A 22,107-nucleotide genomic window follows, 5' to 3' on the forward strand; every position below is an offset into this window, starting at 1 on the left:
GGCCTCCCAAAGTGCTGGGATTACAGGCATGAGCCACCATGCCCGGCCTGTCTTAACTTCTCTTTTGTATTTTCTGTCTCTTTCTACTGCATTCTGGGTGATTTCTTCAAATCTATCTTCCAGGCTACCATTTCTCTCTTCAGATGAATCTATTCTATGTATTAACCTAGGCATTGAGTTTCTGATTTCAATCACATATTTTTCATTTATACTTCTGTTTCATTCTTTTAAAACTCCACTGGCAATCCTGATCTCTGCATTGCCACATTCCAGCTCTCAAATCTAGTCTCCGCGTGCCCTAGTCCAAGGCTGTCCCTTCTGGGCCTGTGTCTAGGGGATTCAGGATCTAGATCAGCTTTCACGTTGTGCTCTGGGGATCCCAGGGTTCCCTGGTATTGATGAGAGGGTACTTGATCAGACCTGCTGCCTCTTATATATTGAATATTTCTTTTAAACAAAGGATTTGAAATAATTTTTTTTTTGAGACAGTCTCACTCTGTCGCCCAGGCTGGAGTGCAGTGACACAATCTCAGCTCACTGCAACCTCTGCCTCTCGTGTTCAAGTGATTCTCCCACCTCAGCCTCCCGAGTAGCTAGGACCACAGGCACAAGCCACCACGCCTGGCTAGTCTTTGTATTTTTAGTAGAGATGTGGTTTCGCCACGTTGACCAGGCTGGTCTCGAACTCCTGACCCCAGGTGATCCTCCCACCTCAGCCTCCCAAAGTGCTGGGATTACAGGTGTGAGCCACTGTACCTGGCCTTGAAATAAAATATTTTTAAAACCACTGGGCTAGGGGAGGTCTAAGTTTCCTTCAAGTTCAAATTTGTGGTACTGAATTTTCATCTCAGATATGACAATGTTTTATGACAACCTGTTGACTCTGTAGATAGTTTCTGGACTTAGAAGTGTGCACAAAAGCACCTGACCACCTGGAGAACTGGGTCCTGAGTTCTGTTGCTAGTGAGGAAAATCTGTTTTGCTTCCTGAAAAATTTTCCAATCTTTTGAAAACTTGTAGAAAGCACTCAAGAAATGTTCATAGAAGTGGGTCAAAGAGATGAATTGACTTGCCCGAGATCACACAGCTCAAAGCTGATGATGCTGGGATCCATGCCTAGGCAGCCCAGCCCAAAGCCAGGCTCCAGGCCACTGTGCCATGGCCTTCCCCATAGAAGCTGATCAGAGGGACACCAGCCCCAGGCCCACACACTCCTCTCCATCTCCCCTCCCAGGCACAAGGGCACCATATTACTGTATCCAGACAGCCTCGGAGGCTGGGGCTGGGTCCAAGGCAGGGCCGTAGGGCCCCAAGTACCCCACACTCCTCACGCCCATCCCCTCCTCTGTACATTCATCCTGGGACCCTGAACAAGTCCCAAGGGCTGCAGGCCTCAGCTTCCTTGTCTGTCCAATGGGAGAAACGTTCTGGTGCCCCTCACCTGGGGACAGGTCTGGTAGCGATGAGGTTAGCCAAGGTGGGAGACCCCAGGTCACTCCTGCCCTTGACCGGCTGGTACCAGTCACAGGCCACCTGGACTCCTTCCCTCTCTAAATGATTACACAGTCGTACAGATAATGAGATCTAACATTTATTAAACACTGATGTTGCACCATTTTCAGTCCTCACTAATACCCAAGTCAGGCACTATTATTGTCCCCAATTTCAGATAAGGAAGCTGAGGCACAGTGAGGTTAAGAGATAGTGTCTTTTACACAGCCAGTTACAGAGTGCATAGGGGATTTAAACCAAGGCTCACTGACTCCAGAGCCCGTTTAGAGACACACTGTGAGAGCTGGCATTTCCAGGCCATTCTGGAGACTCTGAGAACCGGCCTGAGGTGGGGCCCTGTAGGTACTGCAGCTCTGGTCCAGTTCTGGCCAACAGGAGAAGGCAGTGACCTCCGGTGGGGCAATTTCTCTGGCTTCCTCATGTGGAAGGCTCAGCTTTGTGAAAACAAGAAATAGATTTGCAAACTGGACAAGTGTGACTTCAGTCCTGATATGGTTTGGCTGTGTCCCCACCCAAATCTCACCTTGAATTGTAATAATCCCTATGTGTCAAGACCAGGGCCAGGTAGAGATACTTGCATCATGGGGGTGGTTCCCCATACTGTTCTGGTGATGGTGAATAAGTCTCATGAGATCTGATGGCTTTATAAATGGGAGTTCCTCTGCAAGGGCTCTATCTCTTGCCTGCCTCCATGTAAGACGTGATTTTGCCCCTCATTTACCTTCCACCGTAATGGTGAGGCCTTCCCAGCCATGTGGAACTTTGAGTCCATTAAACCTCTTTCCTTTATAAATTATCCAGTCTTGGATATGTCTTTATTAGCAGCATGAGAACAGACTAATATAAGCCCTCTCCAGCAGGAGACCAGAGGCAAGAGGAATTTGCTTCCTGTGGTTGGCAGCCTCTAGAATGTCAGACACTATATAAACCTGCAGGGTGCCCTACTTCCAAGTCCCTACAGACACGGGCCTTTAAAAGTTGCACGGTGGTGAGAATGTCTAGTTGGAAAGCCTCGTTAGCACAGTGCAGCCTGTCCATGGCTGAAGTCCTGGCCTTATCCTGGACCTGCCCTCCCATGTCCTCCCTCCTGGCTAGCGGCAGCTCCAGCCTCTTCCAGTCAGGCCCACACCTCACAGTTCCGGGCTCGTCTCTGCATCCTCCATCCAGCCCACCACAGGTCCTGCTGCTTTGCCTTCAGAGAGTGTCCAAGAGTTGACCACTTGTCACCACCCCCACCTCTGCCCCCATTCAAGCCACCAACATGGTCCTTTTAGAATGCAAGCCAGGTGCAGTGGCTCATGCCTGTAATCCCAGCACTTTGGGAGGCCAAGGTGGGCGGATCACCTGAGGCCAGGAGTCCAAGAGCAGCCTGGTCAACATGGTGAACCCTGTCTTTACTAAAAATACAAAAATTAGCCGGGCATATTGGCAGGCACCTGTTATCCCAGCTATTTGGAAGGCTGAGGCAGGAGAATCGCTTGAACCCGGCCGCAGTGAGCCAAGATTGCACCATTGCACTCTAGCCTGGGCAACAAGAGTGAAACTCTGTCTCAAAACAAAACAAAACAAAAGCCGGGCGCGGTGGCTCACGCCTATAATCCCAGCACTTTGGGAGGCCGAGGAGGGTGTATCATGAGGTCAGGAGATCAAGACCGTCCTGGCTAACATGGTGAAACCCCATCTCTACTAAATATACAAAAAATTAGCCAGGCGTGGTGGTGGGTGCCTGTAGTCCCAGCTACTCAGGAGGCTGAGGCAGGAGAATGGTGTCAACCCGGGAGGCGGAGCTTGCAGTGAGCTGAGATTGCGCCACTGCACTCCAGCCTGGGCGACAGAGCGAGACTCCGTCTCAAAAAAAAAAAAAAAAAAAGAATGTAAGGCAGACCTTGCCCGGCTCTGACCAACACCCTCCAGGGGCTCCCATCTCATTCAGCCAGAACTGGAGTCCTCAGAATGACTTGCTAAGCCTGCACATCTGACCCCAGCCACCTTCTGACCTTATTGTCTTCTTCTCTCCCCCTCCCACCCTCTGCTCAGCCACTCTTTGCCTCGGGCCTTGTTAGCTGTCACGCTGCCTAGAACCTCTCATGCCAAATGGAATGCCCCTGGGTGACTTTTCCCGCACCCTGGCATCCGCTGCCTCTGGAACACGGCCTCACTCACAGTGGGCTCTGGGGCGCTTGTTGTATGTTAGAAGCTCTCCCTGTTGAGGCCGCTGTGTGGAAGGGGCAGCCACATGGGTGCCTCCTCCACCGTTTCTATCTGCCTCTGATGGTCCTCCGGCTCCCGACTGCCTGCACGGTCAGGGGGGCACAGTGCCTGCAAATCTAAGCCACCCTCTCCCACTCCCTGAGCAGCTCCTGGCCAATGACCGGAAAGCCCGGCGCCCTTGCTTTCATCGCAGGCTCTGCTTCTGGGGGACACTCCGAGACAGGAGCTTTCCTCTGTCCTCTCCCACAAAGAACCAGTTCGACCTGGGAGTCTGGGATGATGAGGGACCCAGGTCTCTGGATACACTCCCCTGTGCGTGGCCCAGGCTCCATCACCTGCCCTGACTGCCTGGGCCAAGCCCCTGCCCTGGCTTTTCATTCCCTTTGGGAATCTGACACGTTCACGACGCAGGTACACAAGCCTTCCTGTGGCCAGGACGCCATATACACAAGATAAGTGGACTTGGGTCTTAGTCCCATTCCCCTCGGGTCATGCTCCTCCTCCACCCAGGGTGGCTACAGTCATAAACCTGACAGGTGTCCTTCTAGTCCATGCTTCTCTATTTTACCGCACATACACCCAGGAACAGCATATGGCATTGCTGTGAAGTCTGAAAATTCATCCCATTGCCATTCTGCAATCTGCTTTGTTTACATTTGCGGGGGGCCAACGTTGGTGGAAATAGGTCTGGTTTAACAGCTGTAACTGCTGCACTGTGCTCCATACGATGAATGGACCGTGGCTTACTGCACCGCAATCTCTATAATGAATGGATGGTGGCTCACTGCATCGTACTCCATACGATGAATGGACCGTGGCTTACTGGTCCATACTCCCTATAATGAATGGACCGTGGCTTACTGGTCCGTCTCCTGACAGTGAGGCTGTTTCGTTTCTCACAACTGCAGCTGCTCAGCAGCCCTCTGCCCGGAGCACAGCCTCTTCCCTACAGCAGCCTCCCTCCCTGACCCAGAGGCCCATGTCCCCTTCTTTCGGGGCTCTTCCCTCTGTCTGTAATCCTCCAGGTGGGAAGACTCCTAGGTTGAGAGAGCAGGCTCCCAAGGTCACCACTGCAGCCCCAAGCCCGCTCGGCACCAGGCAGGTACTGAGCCTCTTTTGACTGACAGACGGATGCAAGAGAATGATGGGGATTGTGCACTAGGCCTTGACCCTGTGCCAGGGACAAGCCAGGATGGCCTGGGAAAGCCCTGGCACTTGGTGTCCAGGGGGCAGAAGAGCAAGCTGTGTGAACAGCTAGACCTGTCCGTGGGGTGGGCCTGGGCCCTGGGGAACTTCTGGACGTGTCAGCCCAAGTCAGCTGTGACCAGACACAGGGGCCGCCAGGAAGAGGTCGCCCCTGCCTCCTAACCTAGCATCGTCACTGGCCTGAGGAGCAAGTCCACTGCTAACAAGTTCGCCATCACTTAGGGAGCCCTCCTCACACCAGGCACTTTATACCTGGAGCAGGCACCAACCCTTTCTAGAAGACACTGAAGGCATGCAGCTATTAAGTGGCAGAGCAGGATTCAAAACAGTGCCTGCATCATCTGGTTCAGAGAAACGGACGCCCACGCACCACACCCACCAGTGTCTCTCTCTGCTGTGGCCTCTGCTAGGCCAGAGCCAGGCACAAGCCCAGCTCAGCCAACACACATGCCCGTTTCCTCCTGCCGTGACAGAATGGGGCAGCACAGCGCGGCTCCACCTGGGAACTGGCAGGAGAAATCTTCCCAGGAAGAAGGCCAGGCCCCAGCTCAGCCAGGAGATTGAAAGTGGCTCAAAACACAGCCCATCTACAGAATTCCCCAAACTTTAATGATGTGGCTCTGAAAGGGAGGCTGGAGGTTGTGGTGGGTCACAGTGTTGCTGGCGCCTCTGGCCTCCAGCCCTGCACCCCTAGGCACCATGTGACCAGGCAGTGAGAAGGACGGGGCCTCACTCCCATGCCAGACTGCTCCTTGGGCTGAGCAGGACCTGAAGCTCTCAGGGCTTCCACCGAAGCCCAGCAAACTTGGGGGAGGCCTGAAGGGGCATCAGCAGTCCTTAAAGACCTGAGCTTGCAACACTCAGGCAGGACTCGGCTGAGGGCCTCTGTGGTGCCACGATGGGGTACGAGGTAAAGAGAGACCGTGGTTCCAGCCTGGGAACCAGTGGGTGCCCTGAAGGGAGGGGAGGCCTCAGGGAGTTCGGGACACGAGTGTGCAGGGCACTGGGCGGCCCATGGGGGCTCCTGGCCTCTTGGTTCAGGCAATCCCTGAGCTGGGGACACATTCCATCTTAGGTCCAAGAGACGGAGGTCAGGAGCATCCCTAGAACGACCTCCCAGGCACGAGGAAGGCCCGGGGCAGGGCCAGGCGCAGCGTGGCTGGCTTCAGTACCCTCGGGCATCTTGACCCCTGCCCTCTGGGACTGCAAAAGCATTGGCGGGCGCCTCTGCTGAGTCAATCGTCTGGTAGGCACTACGGTCCTGAGAAGACCCAAGGAAACCTGGGTGACAGGGGACATGGTGGGAAAGAAAAATGAAGGGTGAGAACTCGGGACGTTCAGCTGAGTCCAACCCAAGATCCACCCCCGCCACCCTCGGGCTGGGCATCCTGACACCATGCACAGAGACAGAGGCAGCAGCCCCAGGCCCTAAACCTTTAGCATGTACTGTTCATTCAATCCTGCCGTGTCCCTGTGCAGCGGGTATTTTTATTGTCCCCACTTTACAGATGAGGCAACTGTGGGTCAAAGGGATGAAGTGACTTGCCCGAGATCACACAGCTCAAAGCTGATGATGCTGGGACCCACGCCCAGGCAGCCGAATCCAAAGCCAGGCTCCTGGCCCCTGTGCCATGGGCTTCCCCAGGCGGCACATGCTTAGGAACCTGGGCAGAGGGACATCAGCTCCGGCTCACACACTCCTCTCCAGCTCCCCTCCCAGGTACAAGGACACCACATTACCATATCCAGACGGCCTCGGAGGCTGGGGCTGGGTCCAAGGCAGGGCCGTAGGGCTCCGAGTACCCCACATGCCTCACTCCCATCCCCTACTCTGTACATTCATCCCAGAACCCTGAACAAGTCCCAGAGGATGTGGGCCTCAGTTTCCTCATCTGTCCAATGGGAGAAACATTCTGACACCCCTCACCTGGGGGCAGGCCTAGGCAGTACTGAGGTCAGCCACTGTGGGCAGTCCCAGGCCATTCCCACCCTCAACCAGCTGGCGGCAGTCACAGGCCACCTGGGGCATCTCATCTCAGGAGTGAAAGGCAGAAGGCCACACCCCACCACCTCCCTCCACTCCTCTCAAAGAGAGAGAGAAAGGAAAGAGAGAGAGAGGTGTCAGAGAGCGGGCAAATGGCTCGGCCACCAGGAAAAGGGGTACAGGAGTTCAGACAGGGCATGGGAGAAGGCAGGCGTAAGGCTGGGTGAGTGGGGAGGGGCCGGTGGGCAGGGAAAGTGCCCCCTGTTCAGGGCTGTCTTCACTGAGGCTCCCACAGCCTACAGTGGCGTGGGCTCTGCCCTGGCCACCTAGCAGTCTCTGCAGCAGGAGAGGGAAGACCCCATGTGGCAGGAAATGGGGTTCCAGTGATGGGCCCCGGTGAGAACAGAGAGGAGACCTGTAGGTGCCCGTGGCCCTCAGGATGGTGACAGCCCAGGGCTGCCCCTGGGAATTAAATGGTACCCCCAGCTGTGCCTGTGTTCTGGGCTGAGAGAAGGGCCCAGACTTAGCTTCACAGCAGAAGGTCACAGCAGACCAGGACAACCAGGGGACCCCTGGGCTCCTGCAGCAGAGACTAGGAACTTGGACCTGTCCAGCCTGGTACAGAGCGCCCATGCCACACTCTCCCTGCACCTTGAGCCCTTGCCCCATGGGACAAGGCTGGCTCACTAAGGGAGAGGCTGGAGGCCAGGCAAGGGAGAGACGGGAACGGTGGGGAGCTGGCTGGAGGTGGTGGCCTCACCGGTGTGGACCAGGAGCTCACCCCCGCGCTGCCGGTACATGTGGTAGACAAAGCAGCAGGAGAGCGGCTTGAGCAGCAAGCTGAGGATGGCCATGCCCGCGCCAAAGCGGCCCGTGTCCGTGAGGCCGGCCCGCGGGTAGAAGATGCTGATGTGCACGATGTCCAGGAAGATGGTGGCCAGCAAGCCACCCAGAAACTGCAAGACACACCACACTGATGAGCACAACACCCCCACCACGCTCCGCGGCTCCCCCACCATACACCGGATGGGAAGCTGTTTCGTGCCCTGCTGTGTCCTTGGGGCTTGCTGGAAAACGGATCAAGCAAGCAGGCAGGGCCCCGTTGGGGAGCCGCTGGCTGAGACTGCAGTCTGGGGGCAGGGACGCCGGGGGCCCAGGTCTCGGTTCCACCAGAGCCTCCCTCCCCACCCATTTCCCGTCACCTCCAAGACCATGCTGGGCACAAGACTTGGCTCTAGAACCTCCATAGAGGAAGGTTCCTTGGAGTTCACCCAGTCCTTCTCCAACACAAAGAAAATCTCTTCTCAGTCATCCTGAGGCCCTGGCCTCGGCTTGAAGAGCCCATGCAGGAGCGCTCACTGCCCCACGGGGCTCGGTGGGTGCTGAGAAGCTCCCCCTGTGGGAGGTTTTGGTGGGGCAGGGTCACCTCTACTTCCTAAAGTAGTGGAATGCCCTCTTGGCCGGGTCTCCCAGCCATATCCCCTCCCCTAAAAGAGACCCCCAGAGGGAGGTTACAGGGGATGTTCCACTGCTCTTGCGAAGTGGCTAATCTGAGGCACTGGTGGGACCCACCCCATGGCTTTCCTCGGGGAGATAATGGCAGACTTAGGGTTTTCTAAGCCAGACAAGAAGAGCAGCAGGCTGGGCTCCTGAAGACAGGCATGGGCCGGAGCCCAGGAGGCTGATGAACAGGCTTTAGACAATGGGAAGTGGCGGCCCAAGGAAGAGGGGAAGATTGGGATGGGACGGGGTAGCAGAGTCAGGCTGTCTTGCCCTGTGCTGCGGCCCCCCGCCCTGCCGCCCCCGCCCCCAACCCTGGCTCACCATGCTTATGGCGTCGATGGAGTCCCGCTGAGCTACAGCCCACACGCCCAAGGCCAGGATGGTGAAGTTGGCCCACGCATAGGAGCCCGAGAATACAATGCAGCCCCTGTAGGAAGAGGTAGCTCAGTCCCGTCAGGCGGCCACCACCCCGCAGGTCACCTCCCTCCTGCTCCGGGGTCTCAGGGCCTCCTCCCAGAACACACCATAGTCTTCGAGGCCACCCGGCTGTGTGCCAGCAAATCCCATGGGCTCTGCCTCCTACCCAGACCCTGGATCTGGCTGTGTCCCTGTAGATCCAAAGCACCTCCCTCTCCTGGCAGACGACAGCCGCAGCCACGCTGTGCCAGCGTCCTGACTGCCACTCTGTTCTCTAAACAGCAACCGGTAATGTAGTCAGATGCTGTCACTCCTCTGCTAAAAATCCTCCAACAGTTTTCTGTCCCATTTGGAATAAAATGCAGACTCTTCACCAGGGCCTAAGGGGCCTGTGGGATCCTGGACACAGCCCCGCTCTACTGACCTCCCAGCCACTGCCCTGTGCGGCGGGCGCCCTCTACCCTGACACCTGGCCCTGCTTTTGTCATTCACCCTGAGACTCGAATGTTCACCCTGAGACTCCTTCCCTCGCCCACCGGTGCTAAGTACAAGTTCGTTACTTTCCTAATACAAGGCCCGCCCTATTCTATTTTTAGGGTATTGCTACTGACATTATTGACTTACTTGTCAATCCAATCAAAATCATAGTGAACACAGATCACTTGCTAATACCTAGCATGGTTCTGTTTTAAATTAACTCATTTATGTACATTTATGTTAATAACCATAGGAAGGAAGTATTATTGTTATCCTCACTTTAGAGATGAGGAAAATGAGACACAATGAGGTTAAGTAACTTGCCCAAGGTCACACAGTTGCTGAGCAGTGGGACTGGGATTTAGAGTCTGGCTGGAGAGGCCATGCTCTTGCTCACCCTGCCGTGCTGCAAGGAAGACTCAGGAAGACAGGGACTGAGTCTACCTCGTTTATTACCAAACCCACTGGGCCTTCCTTCCCCTGCATGCAGCAGGCGCTTCCTAGATTTATAGGACATTCACTGAAGTGTAACATGCAGAAGACATGTGCAAGGCAGGTGTGGAGTGCCATTCGGTTCAATAGGTCTTTGAATAAACCATCTTATCTTTTGCTTTTAAGAAAGCAGGTGCCTGGGTCCCAGCCCAGAATCACCAACTCAGAATCTTGGGGAAGTGTGACTAAGAAATCTGTATTTTGGCCCTGCTTCTCGAGGTCGTGAACCATGATGGTTACGGTTCACATTACTCACAGCTGTTGCCCTGTGCGCTGCACTTCAAAGTTTGCAAAGCGCACAGGTGAGCTCAATGGTTTCCAATCTTGGTTTGGCAAAGAAATGTCTCCAGAAGCTCAACAGATTAAAAGAGATGGTAAAGGTGAACATCAAGCTGCAGTGCTGAGGCCTCACTGTGGGGCAGGCCCTGGGGAGCTCTGATGAGCACTTCCACGTCTCCCTCCCAGCTCCTGCAGGGTGTGCAATCCTTATGCCTATTGTACAGATGGAAATCAAGACCCGGAGAGGCCGAGCTGTCTGGCCCAAAGTGACCTGGCTAAAACATGGCAGAACCAGGACCTGACCCGGCTGACACAGACCATGAGACCGCAGGAGACACACACATACCCACAGAGTCACTTACCAGGTTGTCAGCAGCCAGTGACCTAGGAGAATCACCTGTGGCACAACAAGGGGGAGAGAAGACGTCTGTGAACATGATAACCACGGGGGCAGGAAAGCGTCGGGTGCAGAAAACACAGGAGGCCCCCGCGCCCGGCACCTCTGAGGGCCTCAGTAATGTCTGTTGAAAAGGCACACCAGCAAGTGCAGGTGGCCCAGGAGTGAAGGAGGAGGAAGAAAGCAGGCCAGGCCAGGGAGGGGCCGCTTCATGCCTTCACCCCTCTCCCATGGGGCATCTGACACCCACACCCCTTCCAAGTATCAGAGGCGTATGAACCAGAGCAACTCCATCTTGAATAGCAGCTGGGTAAAATAAGGCTGAAACCTAGTGGGCTGCATTCCCAGATGGTTAAGGCATTCTAAGTTACAGGATGAGATAGGAGGTCAGCACAAGACACAGGTCATAAAGACCCTGCTGACAAAACGGGTTACAGTAAAGAAGCCAGCTAAAACCCACCCAAATCAAGATGGCCACGAGAGTAACCTCTGGTCGTCCTCACTGCTACACTCCCACCAGCACCGTGACAGTTTACAAATGCCATGGCAACGTCAGAAAGTTCCCCTATATTGTCTAAAAAGGGGATGTAGGAATCATCCACCCCTTGGTTAGCATATTATCAAGTAATAACTATAAAAATGGGCAATCAGGCTGGGCGCGGTGGCTCACGTCTGTAATCCCAGCACTTTGGGAGGCTGAGGTGGGTGGATCACCTGAGGTCAGGAGTTCAGGACCAGCCTGGCCAACATGGTGAAACCCTGTCTCTACTAAAAAATACAAACATTAGCCGGGCATGGTGGCACATGCCTGTAATCCCAGCTACTCAGGAGGCTGAGACAGGAGAATTGCTTGAACCTGGGAGGTGGAGGTTGCAGTGAGCCGAGATCGTGCCATTGCACTCCAGCCTGGCTGACAAGAGAGAAACTCCATCTCAAAAATAAGTAAATAAATAAATTAATTAATTTAAAAAAAAAGGGCAACCAGCAGCCCTCAGGGATGCTCTGCCTATGGAGTAGCCATTCTTTTATTCCTTTACTTTCTTAATAAACTTGCTTTCACTTTACTCTATGGACTCGCCCTGAATTCTTTCTTGTGCGAGATCCAAGAACCCTCTCTTGGGGTCTGGATCGAGACCCCTTTCCTGTAACACAAGGATGGAAGGCTCCTTTGTGGAATGCAGGGAATCTGCTCTGAAATCAGAAGAGGGCTGGATGGGAAGCGGAGCGGTGGGGGCTCACGTGAGGGTGATTTCTTGGGACACTGGAGCTGGCGCGCTGTGGGGGGCAGAGGGGAAAGCAGCTGTTATGGCTGGAGAGAGCGGGCAAAGGGAGGGTGGCTGGGGACAGGTAGGGGGGCCTGAGGGCCTCAGGAAGGAGTGTGGGCTTCATGCCAAGTGCAATGAAGGACACCACTGAGACTTTTCTACAGGGAGACAGCTTGGTATGCCTTATGGTAAAGAAAAACAACAACAAAATCCCCCTGGCTATTTTTCTGGATTTCTGCAATATTCTACTTTTTTCTTTTTAAATTTTGAGACAGGGTCTTGCTCTGTGGGTCAGGCTGGAGTTCAGTGGCGCCATCACAGCTCACTGCAGCCTCGAACTCCTGGGCTTAAGTGATCCTCCTGCTTCAGCCTCCCTAGTAGCTGGGACTACAGGTGTGTACCACCACGCCCAGCTAATTTTTTTTTTTTTGTAGAGACAAAGTCTCCCTATGTTAATCAGGCTAGTCTCAAATTCCTGGGCTCAAGCAATCTACCCACCTTGGTCTCCCAAAGTGCTGGGATTACAGGCAGGAGCCACTGCACCTGGCTACAATATTTTACCCTTTTTAATGTCCTCTGTGTCCTTAAAATAACAGCCTCCTCTCCTGGAACTGGTCTCTACTCCGGGACATCAACAAGGCCCTGACTGGAAAGCACATAGAAAAAGGGCAGATGGAGGCTGGGCGCAGTGGCTCACGCCTGTAATCCCAGCACTTTGGGAGGCTGAGGTGGGCAGATCACCTGAGGTCGGGAGTTCGAGATCAGCCTGACCAACACGGAGAAACCCCGTTTCTACTACAAATACAAAATTAGCCGGGCATGGTGGCCCATGCCTGTAATCCCAGCTACTCAGGAGGCCGAGGCAGGAGAATCGCTTGAACCCAGGAGGCAGAGGTTGCAGTGAGCCGAGATCGTGCCATTGTACTCCAGCCTGGGCAACAAGAACAAAACTCCGTCTCAAAAAAAAAAAAAAAAAAAGAAAAAGAAAAAGGGCAGATGGGCTGGGCGCAGTGGCTCACGCCTGTAATCCTAGCACTTTGCGAGGCCAAGGCAGGTGGATCACTTGAGGTCAGGAGTTCGAGACCAGCCTGGCTAACATGGTGAAACCCTGTCTCTACTAAAAACACAAAAATTAGCTGGGCATGGTGGTGGGCACCTGTAATCCCAGCTACTCCAGAAGTTGAGGCACGAAAATTGCTTGAACCTGGGAGGCAGAGGTTGCAGTGAGCCCAGATTGGGCCACAGCACTCCAGCTTGGGTGACAGAGTGAGACTCCATCTCAAAAAAAAAAAAGACAGATGCCTCGGGAGGGCAGGCAGCTGCAGCAAGAGCTTCCAAAGGGAAGGGACCCAGGCTGAGCACAATGTATGAGTGGGGCTCGGCCAAGCAAAGGTGGGGCCAAGCCCCAGGCCCTGCATGGGTGGCAGTGGGCATGGAGATAACTGAGGTCAGGGTGGGGTGGCACAGAGACTTTGGGAGGCCGGGAGCCCCAAATTGGAGCTTCAATGGGCCTGGTGGTCAATGAGGGCCCTAGAAGAAGTTTACTCAAGGGATTGAGGGGTCAGGCTGGAAGGGAGAGATGCCACATGCCTGGGGCAGAGGCAGCGTCCTGGCGCAGACACAGGCAAGGTTTGCAAAGAAGGCCGGGGTTTCTGGCCTGGGTGGAAGGGCAGAAGGAGCCCTCACCACCTGCAAAAAAGAACTCTGGGCCAGATCTGGTGACTCACGCCTGTAATCCCAACACTTTAGGAGGTGGAGGGAGAAGACTGCTTGAGCCCAGGAGTTCGAGAACAACCTGGCCAACAAAGTAAGACCCTATCTCTACAAAAAATCAAAAAATTAGCCAGGCATGGTGGAGTACACCTATAGCCCCAGCTACTTGAGGGGCTGAGGTGGGAGAATCACTTGAGCCAGTGAGGTCAAGTGTGCAGTGAGCCAAGATCGCGCCACTGCACTACAGCCTGGGGGACAGAGCAAGATCCTGCCAGAAAGAGAAAGGAAGGAAAGAAAAAAGAAAGAAAGAGAGAAAGAGAAGGAAGAAAGAGAGAAAGAAGAAAGAGAGAAAGAAAAGGAAGGAAGGAAGGAAGGAACGAAGGAAGGAAGGAATGAAGGAAGGGAAAGAAGGGAAAGAAAGGAAAGAAAGAAAAGACAGAAAGACAAACTCACTCTGGCAGAGGAGGAAAAAGCATTTCTAGAAGAGTTACTCTTGACCACACACCAACTATGTGCCAGGCCCTATGCCAACCGTTTCACATGACCTTATCTGGACCTCACAGCAGCCTCTGGAACAGATACTATTATTCCCATTTCACAGATGAGAAAACAAGACTCAGAGATAAATTATGTTGATCAAGACTCCACAGGTAGCAAGTGGCAAAACTGGAATTAAATTTCAAACTCGCCTCCAAAACCAGTGCACCCAACCTCCCCGCTGGGGGCGCAGGCCTTCAGCTGGGAACTGTTTGGGCTTGTGAGAAAGGTCCACACATGGGGGCAGATGGAATCCAGAGCTGGTGGCTGAGATACTTCACCTTCACCTCCAGGGCCCAGGGCCAGAGTGAACCACAAGGGGCCTGGCTCTGTGGCCCAAAAGAAATTCCTTTCCCAGCTCCAAGAGACTAGGAAAATAATTCTGTAAGAACCGATGCACCCAGCTTTAAGATCTTGAGACTCTGACCAGGCTGAGTAGTGTGTTACAGAAGTCTAGCTCTACAAGGAATCTTCGCCATCACCTCACCTACCTTCGTCTACTATTGAGTGCTTCCTACGTGCTAGGTGCCATTCTAAGTGCTTTCTGTATATAAATGCACTAAATCCTTACAATCCTCTGAGATCTTATTATCCCCATTTTACAGCTGAGAAAACTGAGGCTCAGAAGGAAGTAACTTGCCCAAGGTCACAGAGCAGGCCAGTAGCAGAGCCAGGACTCAGACCCAGGCTGTGCTGTCCAGCCATTAGGCCTCTCCCCGTTACAAAGATGGGGAAACTGAAGCAGGAGAGGTGTAGTCTTCCATGGATTCCAATCCCCAGGGGCTTGAAGTGATAAATGGTGTTAAGTTTCTTAAACATTTAGTGTCACCCAGCATCACTGGCACCTGCTTTTCATCCATCCTGGGGAGTCAGAGGTGTGCAGAGCAGATTCGGAGCTGCGCTCTCAGTACTGACATCGCTAACCAGGTACTCTGCCCTAGGAATGGAGGTGCAGTGAACCCTCATCCTGAAGGAAAGCTATAGCAAGGGAAAGGGCACCTGATTGAACAGCAGGGAGGCTGGGAGGGTGGGGTGGTCAGGGGCTTCTCTGAGGAAGGGATGGGGGAGGCAGAGGGGGAAGAACAGCATTTTGAGCAGGAGGGGCGGCACTCACAACGGCTCTGTGGCAGAAGGGGGGCATGGAACTTTCTGGAAACTGAACAGAAGCCAGTGCGGCTGGAGTGGAAGGTGAGGGGAGTGGAGGAGGGAGGGACAGGAAGTTGGGGGCAGGTAGGGCTGGGCATGAGGATGATTCTGATCTTTATCTTCAGAGCTAACCACTGTCCCCTCCATCTGATAGTAAACCCCAGACCACAGACAGGAATGAACTCGCTCAGGGCCACACCGCACAGTCAGCCACAGTGGTCCCAACATCCAGCTTTTAAAGAAGACACTGAGGAAAGAGACAGAGGGGAGGTAGCTCCCATCACCCCTTTCCTCCCCAAAATCGACACCTAACTCTTCCCACTCTGGGCTTGTTTTGGAAATGATCTTCATTTTTAATGCTCTGGCTCCTATGCCTAGACTGTACACAGAGTAGGTCTTTAATAAATGGGCCCTGCAGAGCCCTGGATTTTTCCGGAAAGAATGACAGTTAACATGAAAGGCTGAGTCCCGGGGGGGCCTCTGATCCGCAGGGTACCCTAAGAGTCATGCTTACAACCTATGAGATAAACACTTTTCCTAGCACTGGAAGGGCCTGTAATACGGAGTGAACACCCAGCTGGGTCCACACCTCTGCCATCTCTGTTAGGGAAGAAAACAACGTAACCTGGAAATACTGCAGATCCTTAGAACACACACAGTCTCCTCTGCGTGACGTCACTTTGGTTTGATAAATATGAAGAAAGCACCATTTGCTCCTTTAAACCCCTGGGAAAAGAAATGTCCGGAAGCCTAAGCCTCCCCTGCCTCAGTTTCTTCATCTGTGTAACAGGAGGACACCCAAAGAGGCCTTAATGTGCAGGAAGGCTCCAGGGAGAAACTGAGCCAAACGGGCCCTGCACTTCCTGGCAGCCCAGGGAAAGAGGGGCCAGTAACTGTCGGGAAAAAACCACTGTCTGCTGGCCCTGGGGGAGCTTCCTGGTAGCCAAAGAGACACAGGATTCTCAGGTACTGCCTGAAAGAGGAACTGGAAGCAGAGGAAAGACCTGAGCTAAATGGGTGGCAGGGCCAGGACCTTTCCCAGCTGGGCAGGAAGAAAGGACCTGAGCCCCTGGACTCTCACTACAGTGCTCAGCCCAGGGGAGGCTGCCCAGCTCTTTCCCAGACAGGGGTCAATGGGCCAAGGCAGCAGAGGGTCCCAGGATGCTATGTTGGAACAGGAGACCTGGGTGCTGGTCCAGGCGCCAAGGCCTCAGGCTCCTTTCTGCAAAACGGACGCAGTACCCATTTGTCCCACGGGGTGCCTCAACTGCCAGAGACAAGCATCTATCTGGACGGTCACTGTAAGTATCCGTTTACTGACTGTTAAATACCTATGTGGGGCAGGGATCCTGTATTGTCAACGACAGCAGCAATTCCTGCTACTGACAAGCACCTGCCTGCCCTGCATCCACACTGCACTGCACCTAACTCATGTCATCCGTGTAACTGTATGGGGTAGAACTGAGGCTCTGAGAGATTAAGTAAATTGGCCCAATTCATAAAGCTTACAAACAACAGAGCCCAGACACAAATGTCAGAATCGATCTATCCAGCCAGAGTTTTTGTTTGTTTTTTGAGACAGAGTCTTGCTCTGTCGCCCAGGCTGGAGTGCAGTGGTGCAATCTCGGCTCACTGCAACCTCTGCCTCCCGTGTTCAAGTGATCCTCGGTGCCTCAACCTCCTGAGTAGTTGGGACTACAGGCGAGCACCACCACACCCGGATAATTTTTGTATTTTTAGTAGAGGTGGGGTTACCTCACGTTGGCCAGGCTGGTCTCGAACTCCTGACCTCAAATGATCCACCTGCCTGGGTCTCCCAAAGTGCTAGGATTACAGGTGTGAGCCACCATGCCTGGCCCAGCCTGAATTTGTAACCCTAATTCTAGACTACGTCCTGGACCATGGATCCATCATCCTAGGAGGTAGGGACTGTATTTATCTTCTTTTTACAGTGAAGAAATAGATACTGAGAGAGTTCAGAAACCTACTCAAGGTCACACAGAAACATACTCAAGACCTTGAATGCAGACCTGCCTGCCCCCAAAGCTTGTGCTCTGTCTACTGTGCTACACCGTCAGGATCTCGAAGAGCCGTAGAGGGCAGGTGGAAATGAAGAAGTCTAACCTGGAGAAGGAAAGGCTGAAGAGAAACCAGCAGGGCATGCAGACCAAGACTTAAACCCTTTGTTTGCCACTAGAGGACCCATGGTGGGGTAGGACTTCCCAGAAATGGAATATACTCCTACCAGTCCTGTGCAAACACTTGGTGGCCCGTTACATGTGCTAGTGAGATCTCCAAGGGTGGCCGGGGCCCAGGGACACCAGTCAGGGCTGCCAAGGATGGGAGGCAGAGTTGTGCAGCGGTTAACTTAGTGGGTACTGGAGGCGAACAGGTGGATCTGATCCTGGCTCCAGGATTTTAGAACCTAGTGACCTTAGGCAAGTCACCTGACCTCTCAGAACAGCTGTTGGCTCTTCTGCAAAGCAGGGCAATAATGCCTAATTCAGTTTTGTTGTGTGGATCCAGTGGTACAGGGAGGTGGGGAGGTGTGGGAAGCGCTCCACACAGTGCCTGTCAGGAATTCAGCCCTCCATCCCAGCAGTCCTCATTACTGAGTTCTTCACCCTAATGCTACACGACTACCTCCTAGACCACCAGATCCTCCTCCCAAGGGCTTCTTCCCACAAGACCTCTGTACCCATAGTCCAGCCCTTTCTAAGCTCATCACAATGTCATTCTTGCAGCTCAGGACCTGGCTTCAAGAGACATGGACGGGGCTTGGTCAGGAGCTTCCCTTTGTGCAAAGGGCCTGGGGCAGCTGTTTCTTCTCACCTGGCACCACTGCCCACTCTGGCTGAGCTGGGCAGAAGCAGGCACTCAGCCCTTGCCCAAGGAATATACAAAATGAGGGAGTGGGGAGGGAGTGCAGGCCACAGGGAGCAGTTCCCCACCTCCTGAAGGGCTCTGAACTCAGAACATCCCCTAAGTGCCTGCAAGCAAGGAGTCAACAGCTGCCCTCCACAGGGTGGCCAGATTCAGCAAACAGAAATACAGAACACCCAGTTAATTTCCAATATCAGATAATGAATAATTTGTTAATATGTCCCACATATTGCCTGAGACTTAATCATACTAAAAAACTGTTCGTTGTTGATCTGAAATTCAAATTCACCTGGATCTCCTGTACGTGACCTGGCAACCCTGACCCCTCAGGACCTCCCAGCACTTTGTTGTCTCTGACTGGTAGCAGCTAACACCCTTGGAGACTGGGGTCTTGTTTGCCAAGTCAAGGGGAGGACCAGCCTTTTCATCCTGGGTACCGAGAGCCGGCATAGCTCATACCTGTGGATGCTCTTAGCCTGTCAGGCCCAAAAAGTTGCTCAAAAAAAGCCCCAAAGGGACTAAGCCCTCCCAAAGGACAGAAACAGCCAACGTTAAAGTCAGCCCTAAGCTGGTACCCTAGAAAGGACCTGGGCCTGGAGTCTGATCCCCATGGGTTCAAATCCTGATACTGCCACTTACTCCCTGTGGGACCTTGGCAATTTACCCAGTCTAAGCTTCAGCTTAGATATGTAAAAAGATGACCATATCAGCTTTCTCATAAGGCTGCCTTGATTAAATAACCTGGCACACCACAGAAGCCCATAAATTAGAGCTCTGTCCCTCCCACTGCCCTCACCTGATCCTCTGTCAGCAATTATTTTAAGCAAATCCCTCATCAGAGAAAAGGCAGTTGGTGTTAACCCCACATTGTCTGGAATAGAGTTGGAATATTGATACCAACAAACCTCGGTTGCTGTCACATAAATTTCTTCCCAGCTGAACGTTCCATCCAAGCCCATTCCCTTGCTCCAGCCATGTCTCCCCACCACCTTTGACTGGAAGCTTCAGGAAGGTTTGCTGAAGCAAGTATGATTAAGAAGGGAAACATGCCCATGGCAAATCATAGCACAGATGTTGTGTAATAATAAAGTGTATTAAGCCATTGTTTTGTAACCATCTATTTCTCAGGTTCCTTTAGACCCAGACACCAACAGGGAGCTAAATGCTTTGTCATTCATGAGTAAGAGGACATTCCTGGATATTGCCTCAAAGGAGGCTGCACTAAGACCCAAAATGGCCGGTTTGGTCCAAGGTCCACACCTTCCGGACCAAAGCTAAAGCCCCTAGCCCCTCTAATGCAAATGGAACCCAGACACGTGGGCGGCGGGGCTGGGCGGGGCTGCGCGGGGAGAAAAAGAACAGCCGCTGGCACCCAGACCCGGACTGAGCTCACCGCTCGGGAAATGAAGACACCACAGGAAGCACTGCAGCATTTTCCCCAGTGCACAAAGTTGGGGTTTTCTGCTTTTAAGTAATTTCTGTTGGAGTTCGTGCTTCTTGATTATGAAATAAGGGCGCTGGATGTGTAAACTTTATAAAACCAACTGCTTGGGAACATCTGATTTCCTTAACCCGACTTAGCAAACAAGGAGGCCCCTGGAACGGTGCTGGGACCCGGGGGGCAAGCCCAGTCCCTGACCCCCGCGCGGGGGAGGTGAGCCTCCTACAAGCCCCTCCCGCGCACCTTCCTCCTCCTCCAGGGGAATACTGGGCGTGCAGGCAACAGCAATGCTGGGACCGGCGCTGCCCGCTGGAGGGTCTGAGTCCGGGAGGGGGCGGCCCTTGCCCTCCGCTGCCACCTCCAACGGCCCCTCTGCGTCGCCCTGCTGGCCTGTGCCTGGATCACTCTCCCTGCTGTGGCCTGCCTGCCCACCTCCTTCTCGCGTGGGGTCTGTACCTTCCCTTCCTCCCTACCATCCCTCTTTACCCAAAACTCCCGGTCCTTCCTCCCACCTTCCGGGAAAATGCAAATGTCCCACCTCCTCCCGCAAAGGGGACCCTCCCCCCAGCCCGTCGCCACCTTCAGGTTCACAGCAGGCAGCTCCATCCCGACTCAGGCCGAGGGCACCTACGCGGCAGCCGCGGGGGCTCCTGGGCTCCGAACTCGGGGAACAAACTTGCCCGGCCCCGCCCCGCCCGTTGCGGCGACTCCAACCCCAGCGCAGCTCAAGACCACGTGAAGCGGGCTGGAGCGGGTCACGTGACCGCCGCCCGGTTGCTAGGAGACGGCGTCGACCGCTCGCGCCTTCAGCCATGCTCCAGACTCCCGCCACCGCCCAGGCAGTAACTGGGGGCCGCTGGCAAAAGTTGGAGTTTCTGTCGCCCAGGGCGTATCCTGCCTGGCTAATATTCCAGGAAGCGGACTGTTTGGGACTGCCTGCAGCCAGGACAACTGGGGGACCGTCCAGGCGCAAAGTGTTGATGTGGCAACAGCTCGTGTCTCATCCTTGGGGGCACCCTCTCTCCTTCCCACTTCCTGTGTAAATGGGCTATTTAGGATACCTACGTTATTGGGACTGTTGTTAAACCAGTACTGTTCAAGACTTGCTGTAGGGTTATTGCCATGGAGTGAGAGTTTGGGCTCAACACCGAATACAACAAGGACCAAGGAGGGATTTATAGCCAGAGCAGAATGAGGGAGCCAGGAATGGAAGATTCCTAGGAGGAGACATCAAGGATGGGGGAGTTCTTGCTAACTTAGCAGGACTTGCTGAAATTGGTTTATGCAGGCTCAGGCCCAGCAAGGACAGGAAGACACAGAGGTCCAAGGTCGAGGCCTAGTCAAGATGAGGACTCAGAGGAGCCTAACTACGGTTTGGTCTAGTAGAGAACAGTGCCTGGCACTTAGTAAATGGGCAGGACACACAAGCTATTGTTATTACCAACACAAGAATAGGCTGGGCGCAGTGGCTCACCCCTGTTATCCCAGCACTTTGGGAGGCCAAGGAGGGTGGATCACCTGAACTCAGGAGTTCGAGACCAGCCTGGCCAACATGGTGAAACCCCATCTCTACTAAAAATACCAAAATTAGCAGGGCATGGTGGTGCGCACCTGTAGTCCCAGCTACTCAGGAGGCTGAGGCACGAGAATTGCTTGAACCAGGGAGGATGCAGTGAGCCGAGATCATGCCACTGCACTCCAGCCTAGACGACAGAGTGAGACCTTGTCTGGGAAAAACAAACAAACAAAAAACAACACCTGAGGAGCCAAATTGGTGGGAGCCCACTTTAATCAGCACACCAAAAGTTTTAGAAAACTCTAGCTGAAAAACCATAAGAAATTCCTCCCCTAATTGTGCATGAGGAAAGAAAGGGCTGTTTCCTGCCTCGCCTGGCACCTCTCTTAAAGATCATTGACCACCACATCCCCCAACCACAACAAGAACATTAATCCGCTCTACCTCCAGGTCCCTTCCTAACATCAACTTTCCTTTAAGAGAACACCAGCTTTTGTTTAGTGTCACCTAGGTATGGAAACCTTCAGGGTACACCTGAGCACTTGGTCTTGTTCCTAGGATGGGGGAAACCAGGTGGGAACCTACAAAACTGCCTGGGTAAGTCCTTAGATAATATCAAGACCCATAGTCTCTCCAGATGCAAAGAAAGGGTTTCTCTGGCTGGATAAGGAGAGTTTTGCAGGGCTGCAGGGCCCATAGGCCTAACTTAATGCCCTCTTAGGAGGCACAGATCCCCCCAGTCTAGGGGTAAACTAGAGACCAGCCAAATGGCTACATCCAGTTTGATTTAGGACTGGTTGCTATTATTATTATTAGTTCATTATTGGTAATTAATTATTGTTATTAGTAAAGTACTTAGAAGAGAGTAGTTTCTCAGTAAGCAGTCAATGTTAGAATATTAAGTTATTATTATCTTTTTTTTTTTTTGAGATGGAATCTGGCTCTGTCACCCAGGCTGGAGTGCAGTGGCGCGATCTCAGCTCACTACAACCTCCATCTCCCGGGTTCAAGCGATTCTCCTGCCTCAGCCTCCTGAGTAGCTGAGATTACAGGCGGGTGCCAACATGCCTGGCTGATTTTTGTATTTTTAGTAGCGATGGGGTTTTGCCATGTTGGCCAGGCTGGTCT

The 22,107-nt window shown here is 53.4% G+C and overlaps 1 protein-coding gene across 1 annotated transcript; it reads right to left on the bottom strand.

The window, feature by feature from the left end:
- Nucleotides 1-1,578: 1,578 nt before the first annotated feature.
- Nucleotides 1,579-20,092, bottom strand: AGTRAP (angiotensin II receptor associated protein). Its single transcript, NM_001133718.1, is given in 5 exon segments — nt 1,579-6,210; nt 7,695-7,869; nt 8,738-8,843; nt 10,444-10,478; nt 20,043-20,092. Coding segments are annotated over 5 exon segments (459 nt in total). The 5' UTR covers nt 20,070-20,092; the 3' UTR covers nt 1,579-6,094.
- Nucleotides 20,093-22,107: the final 2,015 nt, after the last annotated feature.

Source organism: Pongo abelii, chromosome 1 (assembly GCF_028885655.2).
Source record: "Pongo abelii isolate AG06213 chromosome 1, NHGRI_mPonAbe1-v2.0_pri, whole genome shotgun sequence".
NCBI lineage: Eukaryota > Metazoa > Chordata > Mammalia > Primates > Hominidae > Pongo > Pongo abelii.